Below are 17,590 nucleotides of genomic sequence, written 5' to 3'. Positions count from 1 at the left end.
CGATATTTCCCAAATTTATCGAAAATGATGATTTTATAGGAAAAAAACATGGGGAGTAGGCCTACTTTTAATATTAACCACCGTTTATGTCAGACCGTCACGCCTCGGGCACGGGCCGTCACATGAGGAATGACAAGTATTAATCAAAAACAAAACCATAATCCTTTTGTCGGCTGACTTGCTCTGAGCCAAATGCGTGTAAAAACCCGACCGCAAAATTTTAACAAATACTGCCCTCTATGTACACGTCATCTAATTTCTTCGGCTTCCTCTGGCGACTGCACAAGTGTTAAAATGGCAGGTGGTAAAAAACTCACAAGAGAAGAAGAGCTTTTGCTCCAAGATTTCAGCAGGAATGTCACTACAAAGTCTTCTGCATTATTCTATGGAAATGCATTTATCGTCTCAGCCATTCCGATTTGTAAGTTTAAGCTTAGAAATGTTAGAAAAGTTTTGTTATTTACGAGACCGATTTTGTCGATCTGTTCGAGATAGTCGAATTCGCCAGTCTTGCTAGTTAAAAAATGCATTGTGTATCAAGTAAAGAAAGTTGTTGGCAAATTTATACTAACTTACAGTTTGATGAATCAAATCTAACTGAGTATGAATGATATATAATGTGTGGAATGTGGTGGTATCATTTTTGTAAATTTTTATTTTTTTTGTTGTACCGTAAAACGGGGTGAATCGGGACAGTTTGGGCATGGCTTTAATTGTATTTTTTTCTTTGTAGCTTCAATTGCCACAGTCATTGGTGCATTTTATGTCCACACATGAGATCTACATACTGGTAATGTTAGATTGAGTGGATTTCAAGTGCTTTACCTCTTTTTTTTTTTGAAAAAGTGATTGTCCCGATTCACCCCGAGTTTGGGGTGAATCAGGACAGCAGAGTAAATAGTATTTGATGAAGGTTTGAATTAGTTTTTGTACCCTTTATCCCCACAAATGAGGTGAATTGGGACATTAAACAAGTATTTAATTGGGATTCCAGGTAAAAACCACATGTGCCTGCTAACGGTCAAAAATTTTTTATTGCATGAGGTGAAAGGGCTTTGGTAGTAGGTTACAAAAAGTCACATCAAAATTCCTCCGAGCTTGTTGCCATAGCAGCGGCAGATTTTATGATTTTAGCGATCTTTGCTTATTTTGGGGTGAAAATAAGAGAAAATATACACTTTTCTGAATTGCTCTTGACTTAAAATGTGAGGTCACATTAAAAAAGCAACCTTACCACCATAAAGTACCGTGTTTGCACTTTTCCCAGGGGCAAAAAATATTTCAATAATATTTCCCCATGTGCAATTTTAGGGATGGGCAACATTGACAATTTAGCAATTTTGAAAAAATGACATTTTTACCCTATCTTTGAAGTCAAAAACTAATTTTGCTTGAGCACCCAGAATTATTTTCTCTTGGGTGGTACTTGAGCAAACATTGCCCCTTCAAAATCTGGTAAAAAAACTCTGGGGCTATTTGTCCTGTAAAGCCAGTGTTGCCAGAAAGTTTGCCAATTTTCAAAAAAATGCATTTTTCAAATAATGCATTTTCGACATATTACTCATATAACTTTTATACGACCAACTTAATTGAAATATTTACCCTTTGCGTACAAGATTTGGCACACAACTGCTTCCGGAAGCAACACTTAAAGGCTGCAGAAGAGTCGTGTTCTGCAAAAACCGGTATTGCCAGAAAATCCGACTTTTAAAATTTATATTTCCAATAAGCGCATTTACTACAGGCTCTAGGGAGGAGTTTGTGTATATGACTCTTTTAGAAATTTACCTGCCATTTTCATGTTATATAAATTATGCAAAGACCTTCAAAGTAAAAAAGTCAGATCAAGTGCAATCAAAGATGGCGTCCAAAATGGCCGCCAAATAGGGGTTTTCCATTAAAACACACTATAGCAACATACAAATGATCTAATGATGAAAAAATATTGATGCAATTGATGTTTCTACTCAACGGAAATAAATATGTGCCTATTTTGTTTCATTCGGATCTTTTAAATTCAAAATGGCGTTCAAAATGACCGCCAGAATAACCTATTTACATCGAAATACGTTTGAGCAACATGAAGTTGATATAATAATAAAGTATTCTCAATATGCACACAATTTGTTTCATGTGTATCTCTCCAATTCCAGTGTTGCCAGAAAGTAGGCCAATTTATTTTTTTATTTTTTTTTATTACACGACCAACTTAATTGAAATATTTACCCTTTACATACATGATTTGACACACAACTGCATCCGGAAGCAAGCCTTAAGGCCACGTGTTTTGAACTCGCCACCCTTAGCGTTACATCACAAATATTATGAATTTTTACACCAATCAAGTTTCAAATTAGAATATCTCCACAACTATCAACCCTAAACAAGCAAAAGTATACATTTTTGGAAAGCTGAAGGCAAAAGCAATTTAAATATACACATTTCAACTCACTGTACAGGGTGACCTTGAAGTTATACAGGGTGGAATAAAAAAATCCAAATAAAAATGGGTCATTTAATGCATTGCTTATTACTAACTTGCAGTTATAAACTGAAAGTAAACAACATTGATTTGGTTAGAGGTTAGGGGAGCCTACTGACTCTGGAAGAAAAAAAAATCACAGCTGTTTGGTAATCTCGAATACAGGGTGTCCCAAAATATGTTCAAATTTTTTACAATTCAACATATTTTGAACTGAAACATTTTACCCCTAACCCATACAAAAAAAGTAAGTCCATATTTAGATTCCTCATCAAATTTCCTCTCAGAAAATGTAAACTTTGACTATGATAGGATAAGTAATTAAAAATTTACAGCAACTTTTAGATTTTGAAGACATCCGCATTGCTTACTACAGTGTTTAATATGAAAACGGGTAGTTTTGTACATAAAAGTTTGCATTTTATAGACTAAACCAATCATAAAGAGTTAAAAATGATTAAAAACAATTAGCAGAATTAATAATCTTTCAAAAGAGCTCTTAACCATGTCTGTAGCCCATATGGATGCAAAGATATGATCAGTTGATTTAACGCACACACACAAAATCTTTATTTCCCATAGACTTTGCACATACCGCCACCGCCTCATCCGCCACCGCCTCATCCACCACCTCGGTCATTCTGAACTCAAACAACTCTAACTCCACTATCTTAGCTGATAAACAATTCTCCTTTGGAGGTCTGTTAGGGCACTTATATAGCTACAAAATGACACCAAACACACTTCAATACCTTTTGTTTAAGCAGAGATATAACAATTTGAACGAGTCTCGATTTGGAAAAGCGTAACAACACCACCATTTTTGGGTGGCGAGTTCAAAACGCGTGGCCTTAAAGGCTGCAGAAGAGTCGTATTCTGCAAAAACAGGTATTGCCAGAAAAGCGGACTTTTAAAAATCTATATTTCCAATAAGCGCATTTAACATACGTAATTAAATGTATTGAACTATTTTTAACTGTTCCGTTATTTTATCTAGCTTTATCTGTACATTTGCTAGCACGATCTCATATGTTTTGAAACTTGGGCTTGGTGTTGCCAGATAGTATGAAAAACTGCTGTTACCCAAAAAAACCCATATTTGTCATGATCACATTCTCTGTCACCCAAAGACCCCTTATTTTTCGTTTCAATCTGTCACCCAAATACCCTTCCATTTGGACAGCAACCAGTCATCTATCACTGATTTTGTTACTTCTTTTGAAATAACAAAGTCATCAAAACCATTTGTAGCCATTTATAACTAGACATGTAATTTTAGAGGCTCTCACCCAAAGACCCCATTTCAAAAAAGGTCTTCTTACCCAGTACCCCCTGATCTAAATCAAAGCTGTCCGTCTGTCAACCAGTGACCCCATTTTGCTCTTACCAAATTCCAAAAATTATGCTCTCACCCAGCATTTTCATGTTATATATGCCAAGACCTTCAAAAAAGTTTGGGTAAGAAATTCAAATCAAGTGAAATTAAAGATGGCGTCCAAAATGGCCGTCAAATAGGAGTTTTCAATTACAACACACTTTAGCAACATACAAATGATCTTAATGGTGAAAAATATCAACGCGATTAATGTTTCTAATCAACAGAAAAAAAAATAAATGCCCATTTTGTTTCATTCGCATCTTTTACATTCAAGATGGCGTCCAAAATGGCCGCCAGAATAGCCTATTTCTATTGAAATACACTAGAGCAATATAAAAATGATATAATAATAAAGTATTATAAATGGAATGAATGGTTCTAATCAAAAGAAACATTTGCAAAAAAAATGGTTTCATTTGTATCTTTCCAATTAAAGATGGAATCTAAAATGGCCACCAAAATAGGCTATTTCCACATACCTGTCTAGTAAGCAAAACAAATATAGCCATAATTATAATGAATATTTCAGACAAGTGAGCGAAATGAAATAAGCAGTGTGATAACATGATTACATTTAATTTGACTTTTTTTTTTGTCTTTTCAGTTCGGTGAAAAGTATGGAGAGCGCAGAGGTGTAGCCTAGTCAACTTCATTAGCATAGCTGTATAGTCTAGTCAAAGTTCCTTTATAGCTTTTGGCTAGTTAACTTTCCTAATATAGCTATAGCCTAGTTAACTTTTTCAACATAGCTGTAGCCTATTAAACTTTCGTAACATAACTGTAGCCGAGTCCACTTTCCTAACATATTACATGTAGTACTACTAGTACTTACAATCGTTTTTCAAGGATGGATTATTTATTACTAATAAAGCCATGACCATGCATGTTACCAAGAAGCTGGTTGATGGAGACACATTTATCATGTCATAAGAAGTATACCATGAAATCCATTCTAGAAACAATATCAAAACGGAATCCTAAGACTCAAGACCAAAAAGCATCTCAGTAGAACAACATAGGTGTTACAAAACCCAGTCCGACATCTGCCTCAGAGCATCTGCCTAGTACAGTTTAAGTATCTCTAGACATTGCTAGAATGGATTTTAGGCTTTTATTTCTGATAACGTTGATTACTCACATGATGAAATAAATGTGTCTCAATCAACTAGCCTTGGCCTCTTGGTAACATGGTCATTATGTATTTCACTGACTCTCGCATTCTTTTACCATTGCTGGTACTTGTACCATTGCTGGTGCTTAGTGTTATCAACAATTACCGAAAAGACCCTGTGTTTGGACATAGACCCTATACATTCATATCTAGAGTCTATGGTGATGCATTTTACGAAAGTAGAGTGCTGAAAGACTCCTGATTTTATAATTTCAACACTAAATTTGTCATTCCTTACTTTTTTTAGTTTTTTTCTGATTATTTTCAACCAGAGACTTAAGAAAGACTCTTGATTATAACCGTTTGCAGCTCTGAATAGGCTACAGCTATGTTGAGAAAAGTTAACTGGGCTATAGCTACATTAGGATGGTTAACTAGGCTACAGCTATAATAGGAAAGTTGACTAGACTACAACTACTAAAGTTCACTATGCTACAGCTTTGTACTCTCCAAATAAGTAATCATGGCATCACACTGCTTATTCCATTTGGCTCACGGGTCGGAAATATGAATTATATTGCTATATTTGTATTTATTTATTTATTACTAGGACAGTTAACTGGAAATATCCTAAATTTTGGATTCCATCTTGAATTGGAGAGATTCAAATGAAACAAATTGTGTGCATATTTATCAAGTTTTTTTAGTTATAGAAATTAATTCCATTGAAAATACTTTATTATTATATCAATTTCATGTTGCTCTAGTGTATTCCAATATAAAATTTGCTATTCTGGCGGCCATTTTGGACGCCATTTTGAATTTAAAAGATCCAAATGAAACAAAATGGGCACATATTTATTTCTGTTGATTAGAAACATCAATTGCATCGATATTTTTTCATTATTAGATCATTTGCATGTTGCTACAGTGTGTTTGAATGGAAACCCCTATTTGGCGGCCATTTTGGACGCCATCTTTAATTGCACTTGATCTGATCTTCTTACCCAAACCTTTTTTTTAAGGTCTTTGCATACATAACATGAAAATGCAAGATAAATTTCTATACAAACTCCCCCTAGAGCCTGTAGTAAATGCGCTTATTGGAAATAAAAATTTAAAAACTCCAATTTTCTGGCAATACCGGTTTTTGCAGAACACAACTCTTCTGCAGCCTTTAAGTATTGCTTCCGGAAGCAGTTGTGTGTCAAATCACGTGCGCAAAGGGTAAATATTTCAATTAAATTGGTCGTATAAAAAGTTATATTAGTAAATATGTCGAAAATGCATTATTTGAAAAATGCATTTTTTTGAAAATTGGCAAACTTTCTGGCAACACTGGCTTTACAGGACAAATAGCCCCAGAGTTTTTTACCAGATTTTGAAGGGCAATGTCTGCTCAAGTACCACCAAAGAGAAAATAATTCTGGGTGCTCAAGCAAAATTAGTTTTTGACTTCAAAGATAGGGTAAAAATGTCAGTTTTTCAAAAGTGCTAAATTGTCAATGTTGCCCATCCCTAAAATTGCACATGGAGAAATATTATTGAAATATTTTTTGCCCCTGGGAAAAGTGCAAACATGGTACTTTATGGTGGTAAGGTTGCTTTTTAATGTGACCTCACATTTTAAGTCAAGAGCAATTCAGAAAAGTGTATATTTTCTCTTATTTTCACCCCAAAATAAGCAAAAATCGCTAAAATCATAAAATCTGCCGTTGCTATGGCAACAAGCTCCGGAGGAATTTTTGATGTGACTTTTTGTAACCTACTACCAAAGCCCTTTCACCTCATGCAATAAAAAATTTTAGACCGTTAGCAGGCACATGTGGTTTTTACCTGGAATCCCAATTAAATACTTCTCTAATAATTTAGAACAATTTAACAACAATTGATGTCATGTTTACTGCCATAACTTGGATGTTCTTTGGTACCCTCAACTGGACTGTACTTGTTACGGTAAAAAAGTAATAAAACTTTTGACCTTCACATTTCATGTTAAAACTTAAGTTTTCATTGTTCTTTTCTTATCACTACTTACATAAGGTAATACTACAGTGTTTCTTACCAAATAAATACTGCATTTCTCCCTAAACATTAAAAAAAATACCGATAAATCATGTGTCATTTTTAAAGGAAAAAATAACGAGCGAGCTGTGACTTTCAGTCAAAAATGGACAACTCGCACATATTGCAGACAACTGTTAAATGTTCTTGCTACTTGCATGTGATTTTCCATCAATAACAATTATCATGTACATACAGCCTAAAGCAAAACAACCTTTGGCCAAACACATTATGGGCAATTTAGCAATACCATACTGGTACCAACTTGCAACCAGTGCCATTAAAAACAACTCACGAATGATTTCTATCAGTCCAACAAATTGAACATTGGCAAACATTTTCCAACTCTAACAGCAATATTCAAAGCATAATTAACTCAATAATTACTGGAACTTCAGGATAAGACTAACAACATTATAGTTCAAATGGTTGTCCTCCAAAACTTTTTTGGGTTAAGGGTGGGTGGCTTTCAAATTTGTTTTTCTAATTTTCTAATTCTAAGTCAAATTATAGAGCTACCCAATGACCTGTGCCCAATGAAGGTGCAAATAGGTCTGTTTTACCAATACATATCTTAATACAAGTTATACCATTAAAGATACAAACAAATTAATAACAATATTTTAAAAACAAAGTATGTATTTATTTAAAACCTGAAAATCCTTTCAAAAAATTATTTCTGGAATTCTGAAAATTAGGTGTGGTAAAATTTTGTACCGGGACAGTAAAAACTCACTTCCTGTTTTTAAAATTAGTGGTGGGTGGTACCGGGTAGAGGACAACTAACTATTACAGGCTTAAGGTGATGAATAATAGAGAATAATCCAAACTTAATACCATTAAAGCTACAGTACATTGTGTCCCAATTCACCCCGTTCTCAAAAGTTCAAATCTGAAAAGTACAAAAATCAACAAAATTAAAATTTGCTTTGGACTAACCAAATTTTCACTTTTACAGCACATGTATGACACTTTTTGTGAGGTCCCTGTGCATTTCCAGCTCGATTTCCTCCAATGGTTCCACTGGGAGGGATAAAGTTCTGACCACATCATTTTTTTGGAGCAATTGGAGGAAATTTTCATTTTAGTGTCCTGGGCTCCATATTTCCTGTATCACATGTGCAAAGCCACCATTCTGATACTGACAGTCCATTTTTTAACATGGGAAGAGAAACACACAAAACAATCAATTAGGTTTGAAAAATTTGGTGTCAAAAAACTTTTTTGTGTTTTGTCCCGATTCACCCCGGTGTCCCGATTCACCCCGTTTTACGGTACACTTACAAATTTTAACACAGAATTAATTACGGTACACACCGACACCGCCTGGCTAATAATTATTTGGTGCAGAAGGGACACTAAAATGAATACACGGGATCGATACACGTGAATTGCTATGCACGATTTTGATATCAGACGAAAATCTTCTGATACCGGGTTAGAAAATGATGAATATCTCCGTCATGATTTTTTTTCAAGAAACCAGATTTAGACTCATAAACTTGGAAATACAAATTGAACAGATATGATAGTCGCTAGAATGCGCTTTGAAAATTGGCAGTGCGCTTTGAACTCAAAATTTGACCATTTTATATTGCGTTGGTCCTGTTATGGACTACAGCGTGCAGCGTGTAGTACAGCTGCACTCACTGTAGGCAGTATAAAAGTCGATGACCATGATTGACCTCAATGGGGTATACAAGCTTAATCACGCACAACCAAGATCGATTACCCGGCTATTGTGAGTAGCCTTAGTTATGTCCCTCGACTAATTATTAGTTTAAAAGAGCTTTTAAAGGTTTGAACCAAATGGCTAATCGTGGCTGTGGATTTAACCTACCATGGCGATTCCTGCCATGAAGATATAGGGTCGAAGACACTGTGCGGTATACATGTATAAATCTAGAAGTAAATTAAACTAAAATTCACTGAGTCTGAGAAGACAAGTCCTGAGTGAAATTTTTTTGTGAAAAATCAATTGATTTTTACCATGCCACTGTGCAGGCTCGAGAAATCTGACGCGAATCTGTGAATCGATCCGCGCAAAGATTCTTGTTTAAAACTTCAAACCGGGTAAGGTTTTTGGCCTGTCCCTGCGTGAATATCCTTAGTTTTCAGCATCAAAGATACTTGCGATGACCATTTTTTTGCGGACACTTTGATAACGGGTAACATTTATAGGTCATAGGGTAGAAAGTAGAAACTTTAGTTGTACAATTTGTACGAAATATACATTTTGTTATAGGCCTAAAATGTTTACAAAAATATATTGGTCCATATGTTGTGCTTGTATTCAGTTGTTCGACGTATATTCTATGAGGGAAGTATTTTTTCAATCATTGTGCAGCGGGAGCAGGATGTAGATTTGCGCAAATCAAGGATTCTCACGGCCATCTGAAACTTGCCGTCCAAATTTGTAAAATATGTGTCTGGACGCAATGACGCATACTAACAGCAAGTCTGTCGCCCGCACTGCCACGGATTTCTAGGCCTGATGGCACAGGCGCATACATACATTTAATAAACCACATGTGTAACAAATATGATGTATGCAAAAAATACCGCGACCCGGGTCACCAATGACAATGTTATTGTTCTTTGATTGCGCCATAGATCACTATGTCATGATCATGTTACGGTACAGTTTTTAATGTGGCTATATTTATCTTTTCCTTGATTTTGCATTTAACCATGATATGGGGCCAAAACAGTCAAATCAATATCATATTGTTAGTTATCTCACATTGTTCCGATCATTAGTAATATGATTAAAATTGTTAATAACCGTTGATTATCTTTTCTCTTCATTTATTCCAGGGGTGTTTTAGGCGCATCCATCAGATGGACCTCTTCCAGTCAGCCATCTTGTTTGGGGTCATGACCCTAGTCAGCACATGGTTGGTTGCATTTGCCTACAAAAATGTCAAATTTGTATTGAAACACAAGTAAGTAAACATTTACATTTTTTTTATACCAAACAATATTGACCCTTTGCCATCTTACTGCCAAACCTCATACAGGTATAAAAGGTGCATTATTGTTTTACGCTCATTTGTACATGTAGCATTAATTAAAAAAAAAAGGTTTGTCTCTGGACCTTTTGGCTAAAAAGCTATGTGCTATGCTTTTTTTTTCTTTTTTTTTTGAAAAACAGGCTATGTCCTATGCGATGTTTTTTTTTTTTTTTTTGTAACAAGAACGGCGCCCAAATACCCATGGCATACATAAGCGTAGTTCTTACTCCCGGTTTAACTATTCTAACCATCACCTCCTAAAACCCCCTAGAACCTAAACCCTAACCCTGACCTATACTAAAAATATGCTAAATAATTCAAGTTCCCGTTCAAGTTCTGAACAATTTCGATCACACGACGTGACAATGTAAATGTTGTGAGTAGTGCCAATGAATTGGTGCAAAATTCAGCACCACAAATGTTGATGTCTACCGCTATTTTGTCCTACATTTAAACATTACCGTAAGTAAGGAGTACAAAAAGTTGACATTTATGTGTTGAGGAAACTCCAATATTTACTCGGCATGGTATGAAAATTAGTTAAATGATGATCTTTTCTCTGGTATACCGATATGAAATTGCTTATCGAGAAATGGAGTTTCATCCTGTGTGTGGCATGCAGACACAACACACTTTGTAGAACCTGGTTTTGAGATGACTGACCATGCAAAATGTTGGAACTTGAGGCTTGAATGGGTGCACCAAATGTTCAACGCTCTAGTAGCCTTTATAAGGCCAAAAAAAAAAAAAAAAGGTTTGTCTCTGGACCTTTTGGCTAAAAAGCTATGTGCTATGCTTTTTTTTTTTTTTTTTTTGAAAAACAGGCTATGTCCTATGCGATGTTTTTGTTTTTTTTTGTTTTTGTAACAAGAACGGCGCCCCAAATACCCATGGCATACGCAAACGTAGTTCTTACTCCCGGTTTAACTATTCTAACCATCACCTCCTAAAACCCCTAACCTAAACCCTAACCCTGACCTATACTAAAAATATGCTAAATAATTCAAGTTCCCGTTCAAGTTCTGAAAAATTTCGACCACACGACGTGACAATGTAAATGTTTTGTGTTGAGGAAACTCCAATATTTACTCGGCATGGTATGAAAATTAGTTAAATGATGATCTTTTCTCTGGTATACCGATATGAAATTGCTTATCGAGCAGCAAAATATCTGCACATGGGGAATTCCCAGTGACGTGTTCTAGATCTACAAGTAGAGTCGATTGTCCCGCTATTTAGTTCAGCAGAGCCGTTACTTGCATACTGTTTCAAGAGATCGGTATTCAGAGCGAACATGTCATACAGTTCTTGGAGTATTTATTTTTGACATTTCGTCAGAAATGATCGCCAATTGATTGTGCCGAAAATGTAATTTTTCTTGAAAACTACGATGTTTTATCATTCAAAAAAAAAAAAAAAAAGCACTAGCGCCAGTGGCCACGCTAAATCTTATTTTAAAAGCTATGCTTGCTGGGTACTGAGACAAACCTTTTTTTTTTTTTTTGCCTAACTGTAAATTGTGTCTGCTTATTCCTATCACATCGATCCTCAATTGATACTCTGGTACTTAAAAATAAATGCATTTTGATCACAGTTGTGAACAAGACATGGTAGAATGCCTGGGGGTCCTTGGTGGAAATAAGGGTACAGGGATGTGGGGCAGATTCTGGGTGCATTTCAGCCATTTACTTAAAACTGGGGGTGCATTTTCAACTATTATGGTTAATAAATGACCCTCAATTTCATGAAAATGTGGTTAAAAAGAAAGGTGTAAATTTAATGTACATGTAATGTTCAGATATTGGAAGCAAATAAGACAAAATTTTAGATTGATGTGTTCAATTGCGGTGAAGAAGTAAGGCATATGATTTCATTTTATTTTCCCCTTATCTGCATACAGGGTGGCACAACAAAGAGAAGAAGCCGTATCCAAAGAAGTGATGAGGAAACTGACAGAAGCAGATAACAAGAAAATGCCACGCAAAGAAAAAGACGAGAGGTGAGTGAAAAAAGTGACATCAACAAGATAATATTACCTGTACTGGAAATAATAAGTGATTATTAAATCTGTATCCTAACTATTGCACAACCCTTACTTAAAGCCTAACACTGGGTGTGTGCCAACTGCTCCAAATTCAGTGCTAAATTAAACCAGATTTGCTTTCAGTTTGCAAACTGTTTGTTGCTCAAATTTATTTCAAACAAAATTTGCTTTCAGCAGGCATGGGATTTTCCAGTGTAAACACTGGAACCAGACTTTTGTGATGTCAACATTTCCGCAATTTTATTTATTTTCAGCCCCTTTTCAGGTGTTTTTGAATTTTGAAAAAATTTTACGTGCATTTCCAGCTTTTCTGACAATTTCCAGACTTTTTCCATGTCTGCTTCAGGGAATCTATTGCTTAGTTTACTTTCAGAAATTCATTCAAATATTTGGGGTGATGAATGTGAAAGTGTCAGGCAAATATGTTTTAAAAATTTAGTGTCTGGCTGGACATTTTGGCAACAGGATGTATGCAATTTACTGAATTTACTGTTGAATACTGTAAAGGTTGACATTTTCGCGCGATTAATTTTTCGCGCTTAGCAAATTTTGAACTGTTTCCCTTGTTTTTAAATTCACAATTCCAAGTTTTCTTACATTGACCTAAACACAAACGGAATATATTCATGTGTTGTTATTTTCGTGGCAGAAGCTTGGAACGTGAAAAGCGTGAAAATAAACGTAGCGTGAAAATTTCCACTTTTACAGTAATTGATTACTTGATCCTTTGTTTCATGATTGATTCATTTGAGTGTGACAACTTATTTTGTGACATTTTCTGTTTTCCTTGCAGAATTTTATGGAAGAAGAACGAGGTTGCCGACTACGAGGCTACAACCTTTGCCATTTTTTACAACAACTCTCTCTACTTGATGTTAGTCCTTATAGCTTCCTTCTTCATCTTGAAGTCATTTGATCCAAATATGTATCCTTTTTATATCAGTTTATGTGGTGTTCATGGTAAGGCTGGGAGTAATTCCCGGGTAATCAAGTTAAATGTTAAACAAAGCTGTTGTTGAACTTGTTTGGATTAAATATTTTGCTGGTATATATTCATAATAAATAGCATTGCATCCAGGGTTGTTGATTTTTTTGATTTTTTTAAAAAAATTTAAAAAAATCGGATTTTTTTTATTTAAATCGATTTTTTTTATTCCAAGAAATTCTATTCCCCATGATAAAGTAAAAAGAGGACCAGTGGAATGCTAGTCATATGCACAATCCTACCAGGTATTTACAAAAAATCAAAACATGTTTTTACATGAACATGTGAAAATTTCAAAGAAAAAAATTTGGTAAAATCATGGGAAACAAACCTGTTGAATTCTGCACCTCGAAGATGACTTTTTAGCAATAGATAAAGTGACATCATAGAGGTATTTGAATTGTATCCAAAAGTTGTAGAAGCATTAAGAATGAAGTAAAACAGTCAATTTAAGCAAGAAATTAACTTACATTTATCAAAAATGGTAAAAAATGGAAAAAGTTGATTTAAATCAGTGATTTTTATAACAAAATCAAGTGATTTAAATCGCGATTTAAATCACTGATTTAAATCGGCGTGATTTAAATCAAACAACCCTGATTGCATCATACACGCAACTGTTTGGAGACCATTTAAATTTGACTTGTTCCCTTGTGAATTGGTGATACTTGTATCCCGGGAACCTATCCGTAAATTATATACAACTGTAGAGTACCCAGGCACAAAATACCCGAAAATCACAGCCTTGGTTTATGGTAATGTGGTCATTATCAAGTAATGAATCGGGTCAAGAAAGCAGATTTTGCGATGCGGTACTGTGTATTATGACATTTTTTACATTACACTTTCTATAAATCACAAAGCTTTTATAAACTTAAAACTTAAAGCTAGAATTAGTGACCGTACAGACTTTTTATTTGACGTATAATATTTGATGTAACATATCTATGTTATTTAATCTATTCCCATTCTATTTCTAGTAATGTTTAAGTTCTAACGAATGTTTGATAACATAAAATCAATAATATATTTCTACCAGATATTGTAGTAACATATCGATGTTAGGTCATCAAACATTTGATAGAACTTAAAAATTACTGGAAATAGAATGGGAGTGGACTAGATTAAATAACATAGATATGTTACATCAAATATTATATGTCAAATACCCGGAGTCTGTAGCGGTCCTAAGTGCAGTTTTGTGCTAAAATTCAATGCTTTTTCAGCTTTCCACTCTTCATTGGATGTGTCCTGTTGGGAGTTTGATGTTGGACAGTATCCATTGGCTGATATAGAAGACAAAATTAACAAAGTCAGTATCAATCTCTTCATTGCTACACAATAGAATGATGTTTTGAACAACATAGAATACTATGGAGTTGTTATTGCTATAAAGTCAACATGAAAGGGTGATGTACTGGTATTGGGCATGTGAGCCAACCAAATTTTGACAATGCTGTCTCTGAAAACAAGGAGTTAGTATCCAGTAAAGCAAATTAAATTTGTAACCACTTTTGGCTATTTCAGTTTAAAAGTCTAACATCATTGGCCAGGCCAACTGGTAGGTTTATGCAGGAACTAAATACCAGCAATTATACTATGTTTATACTAGAATTTGGGTCGGTAACCTTGTCCTTACATATCACAATGTTCTTTTAGATGGTCAGGACCTTGGCGAATTGAATACTTTTACTATCATGGATTATGTTACTAAAATGCTGAGCTTGTGTAACACTTTATGAATAAATCCAGACGTGCTGTTAACTCCAGATGTGCTGTTAAACATTTCAGCCCCATTAGAAATGAGTGCATAACAAATAAAAAGTGAGCTAAACACACAGGCCTGGAAAAAACAGGGAACTCAGGAACCTGGTTCCCAGGAAATTTTGTGATTTGGAGGGAAATTTTCAAGTTCTAAATAAAGAAATACATAAGAAATAGTGGGAAATCTCAACTATGTTCCTGGGAAATGCGCACTTTTTCCAGCCCTGTAAACACATGCCCTTTCAGATTACATGTTTTCAAGAAATCATATTATTTTTCTTAATATTACTAAATTACCTTATATTATACATGTGTATATTCCTTAACCATGTTCTTTCCAGCAATTACATACTTTCCGTCGGACTGGCAGGTGGACTATTGGCTCTCTTATCAACTGGACAGCGATGATGTTGCACCTCTTTTTTTTTGTTTAATTTTTCTTTTCTTTTTTTCCATAAAATCATTTCTCTCTCTTTTAATCTTTTCTCTTTTTCTTTCCATGTTCTCTGAGTAATTTAATTAGAATAATGTATACAAGACGCGGACTGCGAGTCAGTGTTGTAGGATAAGTAACCAGGTTGAAATTTAAGTTACTATGGGTATAAACTTCATTAAAAAGGGGAAATATTTCATGCCAAGTAGTGTGAGGTTATTCTATAGTCATACCAGAAGGATTCTTGTTCAGATTCTTGTACAGTGTATGTGAAGGACAACGTGCAGGGTGTTCAGAGGATAAAATTGATGGTTCTTCAACAATAATTTATTACTTACATCTTTATAACAAATTCAGGGCATAATTTAGTGTGGAACTTTTGTGTAGAAAAAAAGAAATGAACTGTGTCTTTTCAGTGATTTTACATGTGTATCATTTTACTATGCCATACCAGGGGCACGTTTCACAAGACTTATGATCGATCTTACGATAGATTCAATAGGGAGTTGTGTGGTAAATAAATTCTCATCTTCTCTGATCAATCGTAAGATTGATCGTAAGACTTAGTGAAACGGACCCCAATTATATTATGCCCTGCCAACAATGCAATTTTTCAAGAGAATGTGAAAATAAAATCATGAACTTCAGTTGTTCACTCAAGACTTGCTGTAAAATGTTGTATTTTTTCTCTGTGTATAATAACACATTTCCTGGCTTTCCTCCTCTCTCTGAAGGGTATCTTTTCAGAAATTTGTTTAAATATCAATCATTCCCGTCACAAGTCACCAAGTTTTGATGTGGCTACTGTGTTTTGCCTCTTCAGGTCAATGTCAAGAACCACTTGTATTATACTCCTTCAAGTTCAGAACCAGCATTTTGGTCAGGTTATAATGCTCATGCGTCAGTGTTAATGTGGTACTAACCGCGGTAAAACTTCTTGATGAAATCTCCGTACGTGTAATAGCTTGTAATGTAATGATTTTGATATTATAGGCCCATAAATCAAGAGGTTTTCACTGGTTGGCTTTTGAAATTCAGACGAAAAAATTGAATAACATACCCCCGGTAATTCAAGTAGGTCCAACCCCCCCCCACCCCCCTGTTTTTAGGCCCTGCCAACCAAGACAATCGCATTCGAACCCTTTCAAGTTAATCCCGATTCAGAACTGCCAATGCAGTATTTTGAGTTCCTTCGAGGTACTTGCAGTTGCAATCAATAATATAGTAGGCCTACAGATCTTGAAAAGGATTGAAAACTTAGTGTATCTCATAAGGGACTTAAATAGCATGCTTGTGGCATACTTTTATTACTAGGTAAAATTTCCAAAAGCGGTGAAATTACACATTTTTCTACTCGTATTCTTTCCGTGAAATTGTCGGGCTTATTGTGCCAAAAATGCGCGAAGCCCGCAACAATGTAGCCATATGATAATTTATGTCTCAGTTTCTACAGCCTCCTATATTGCAAAGAAAAACTTGTTTAAGGGGGTACTACACCCCTCGATAAATTTGTGTCTATTTTTGCATTTTTCTCAAAAACTAATAACATACTGGTAACAAAAGTTAGGCCTATGTATTTTATAGGGGCAAGGAATCCAATTACTACACTGGAATTTCAGTGACCCAAGAAAAGCGGTTCGTTATTTATGATAAGAAATAAGGTACCACTAGGATGTACCTCATTTCCTATCATATATACTGAACCGCTGGTCTTGAGTCACTGAAATTTCAGTGTAGTAATTGGATTCCTTGCCCCCCTGACAAAAAAAAAGAAAAAGTGCCCTCTGACAAAAAATGAAAGAGAAAATCAGGAGGGCAAAGGAAAAGAAAAGGGCAAGGAGCCCTTTTCTAGCAAAATTCAGGGCCAAAATAGTGTAAAATACAAAGTTTTCCGCGCTACGCGCGCATATTGTAACAATAAAGCCCTTTTTTAGCCGGATAATGGGCGAAAATAGTGTAAAGTATCATCCCAATAAGGCCCTTTTCGGGAAGCTCGAAGACATACAGTCTCTATGTAATTGTATGATGCAACTGCAATTTTTTTCGTCTGTGCCCCCAAAATTTTATTTTGCCCCCCCTGACCAAGAAAGCTGGCTACGCCCCTGATCAAAAAGAATAGGAACTCCTCAGAAATGACCATAGAACCTTTGCTGTATGTATTTATAGATATTGAACTAGATAAAACTTTAAGGCAAACTACAAGGGGGTCGGATATTAACGTTGCACTGGGTTTTTTTTTGGGGGGGGGTTGTGGGAGCTGAGAATACACCAGACATCGAATTGCATTCTGAATACGAGGAATATTAAAATTTGAT

The 17,590-nt window shown here is 35.2% G+C and overlaps 1 protein-coding gene across 1 annotated transcript; it reads left to right on the top strand.

Annotated features, from left to right (window-relative positions):
* Positions 1–251: 251 nt before the first annotated feature.
* LOC140157279 (translocon-associated protein subunit gamma-like) lies at positions 252–15,935 on the top strand. The gene is made up of 6 exons (XM_072180420.1): positions 252–421; positions 1,052–1,058; positions 9,864–9,980; positions 11,950–12,048; positions 12,887–13,018; positions 15,184–15,935. Exons 1-6 carry the CDS (start codon positions 295–297, stop codon positions 15,248–15,250), a joined length of 549 nt encoding a protein of 182 aa, XP_072036521.1. The 5' UTR covers positions 252–294; the 3' UTR covers positions 15,251–15,935.
* Positions 15,936–17,590: the final 1,655 nt, after the last annotated feature.

This window comes from Amphiura filiformis, chromosome 7 (genome assembly GCF_039555335.1).
Source record: "Amphiura filiformis chromosome 7, Afil_fr2py, whole genome shotgun sequence".
Classification (NCBI taxonomy): Eukaryota; Metazoa; Echinodermata; class Ophiuroidea; order Amphilepidida; family Amphiuridae; genus Amphiura; species Amphiura filiformis.
This window is presented reverse-complemented; position numbering and strand designations above follow the sequence as displayed.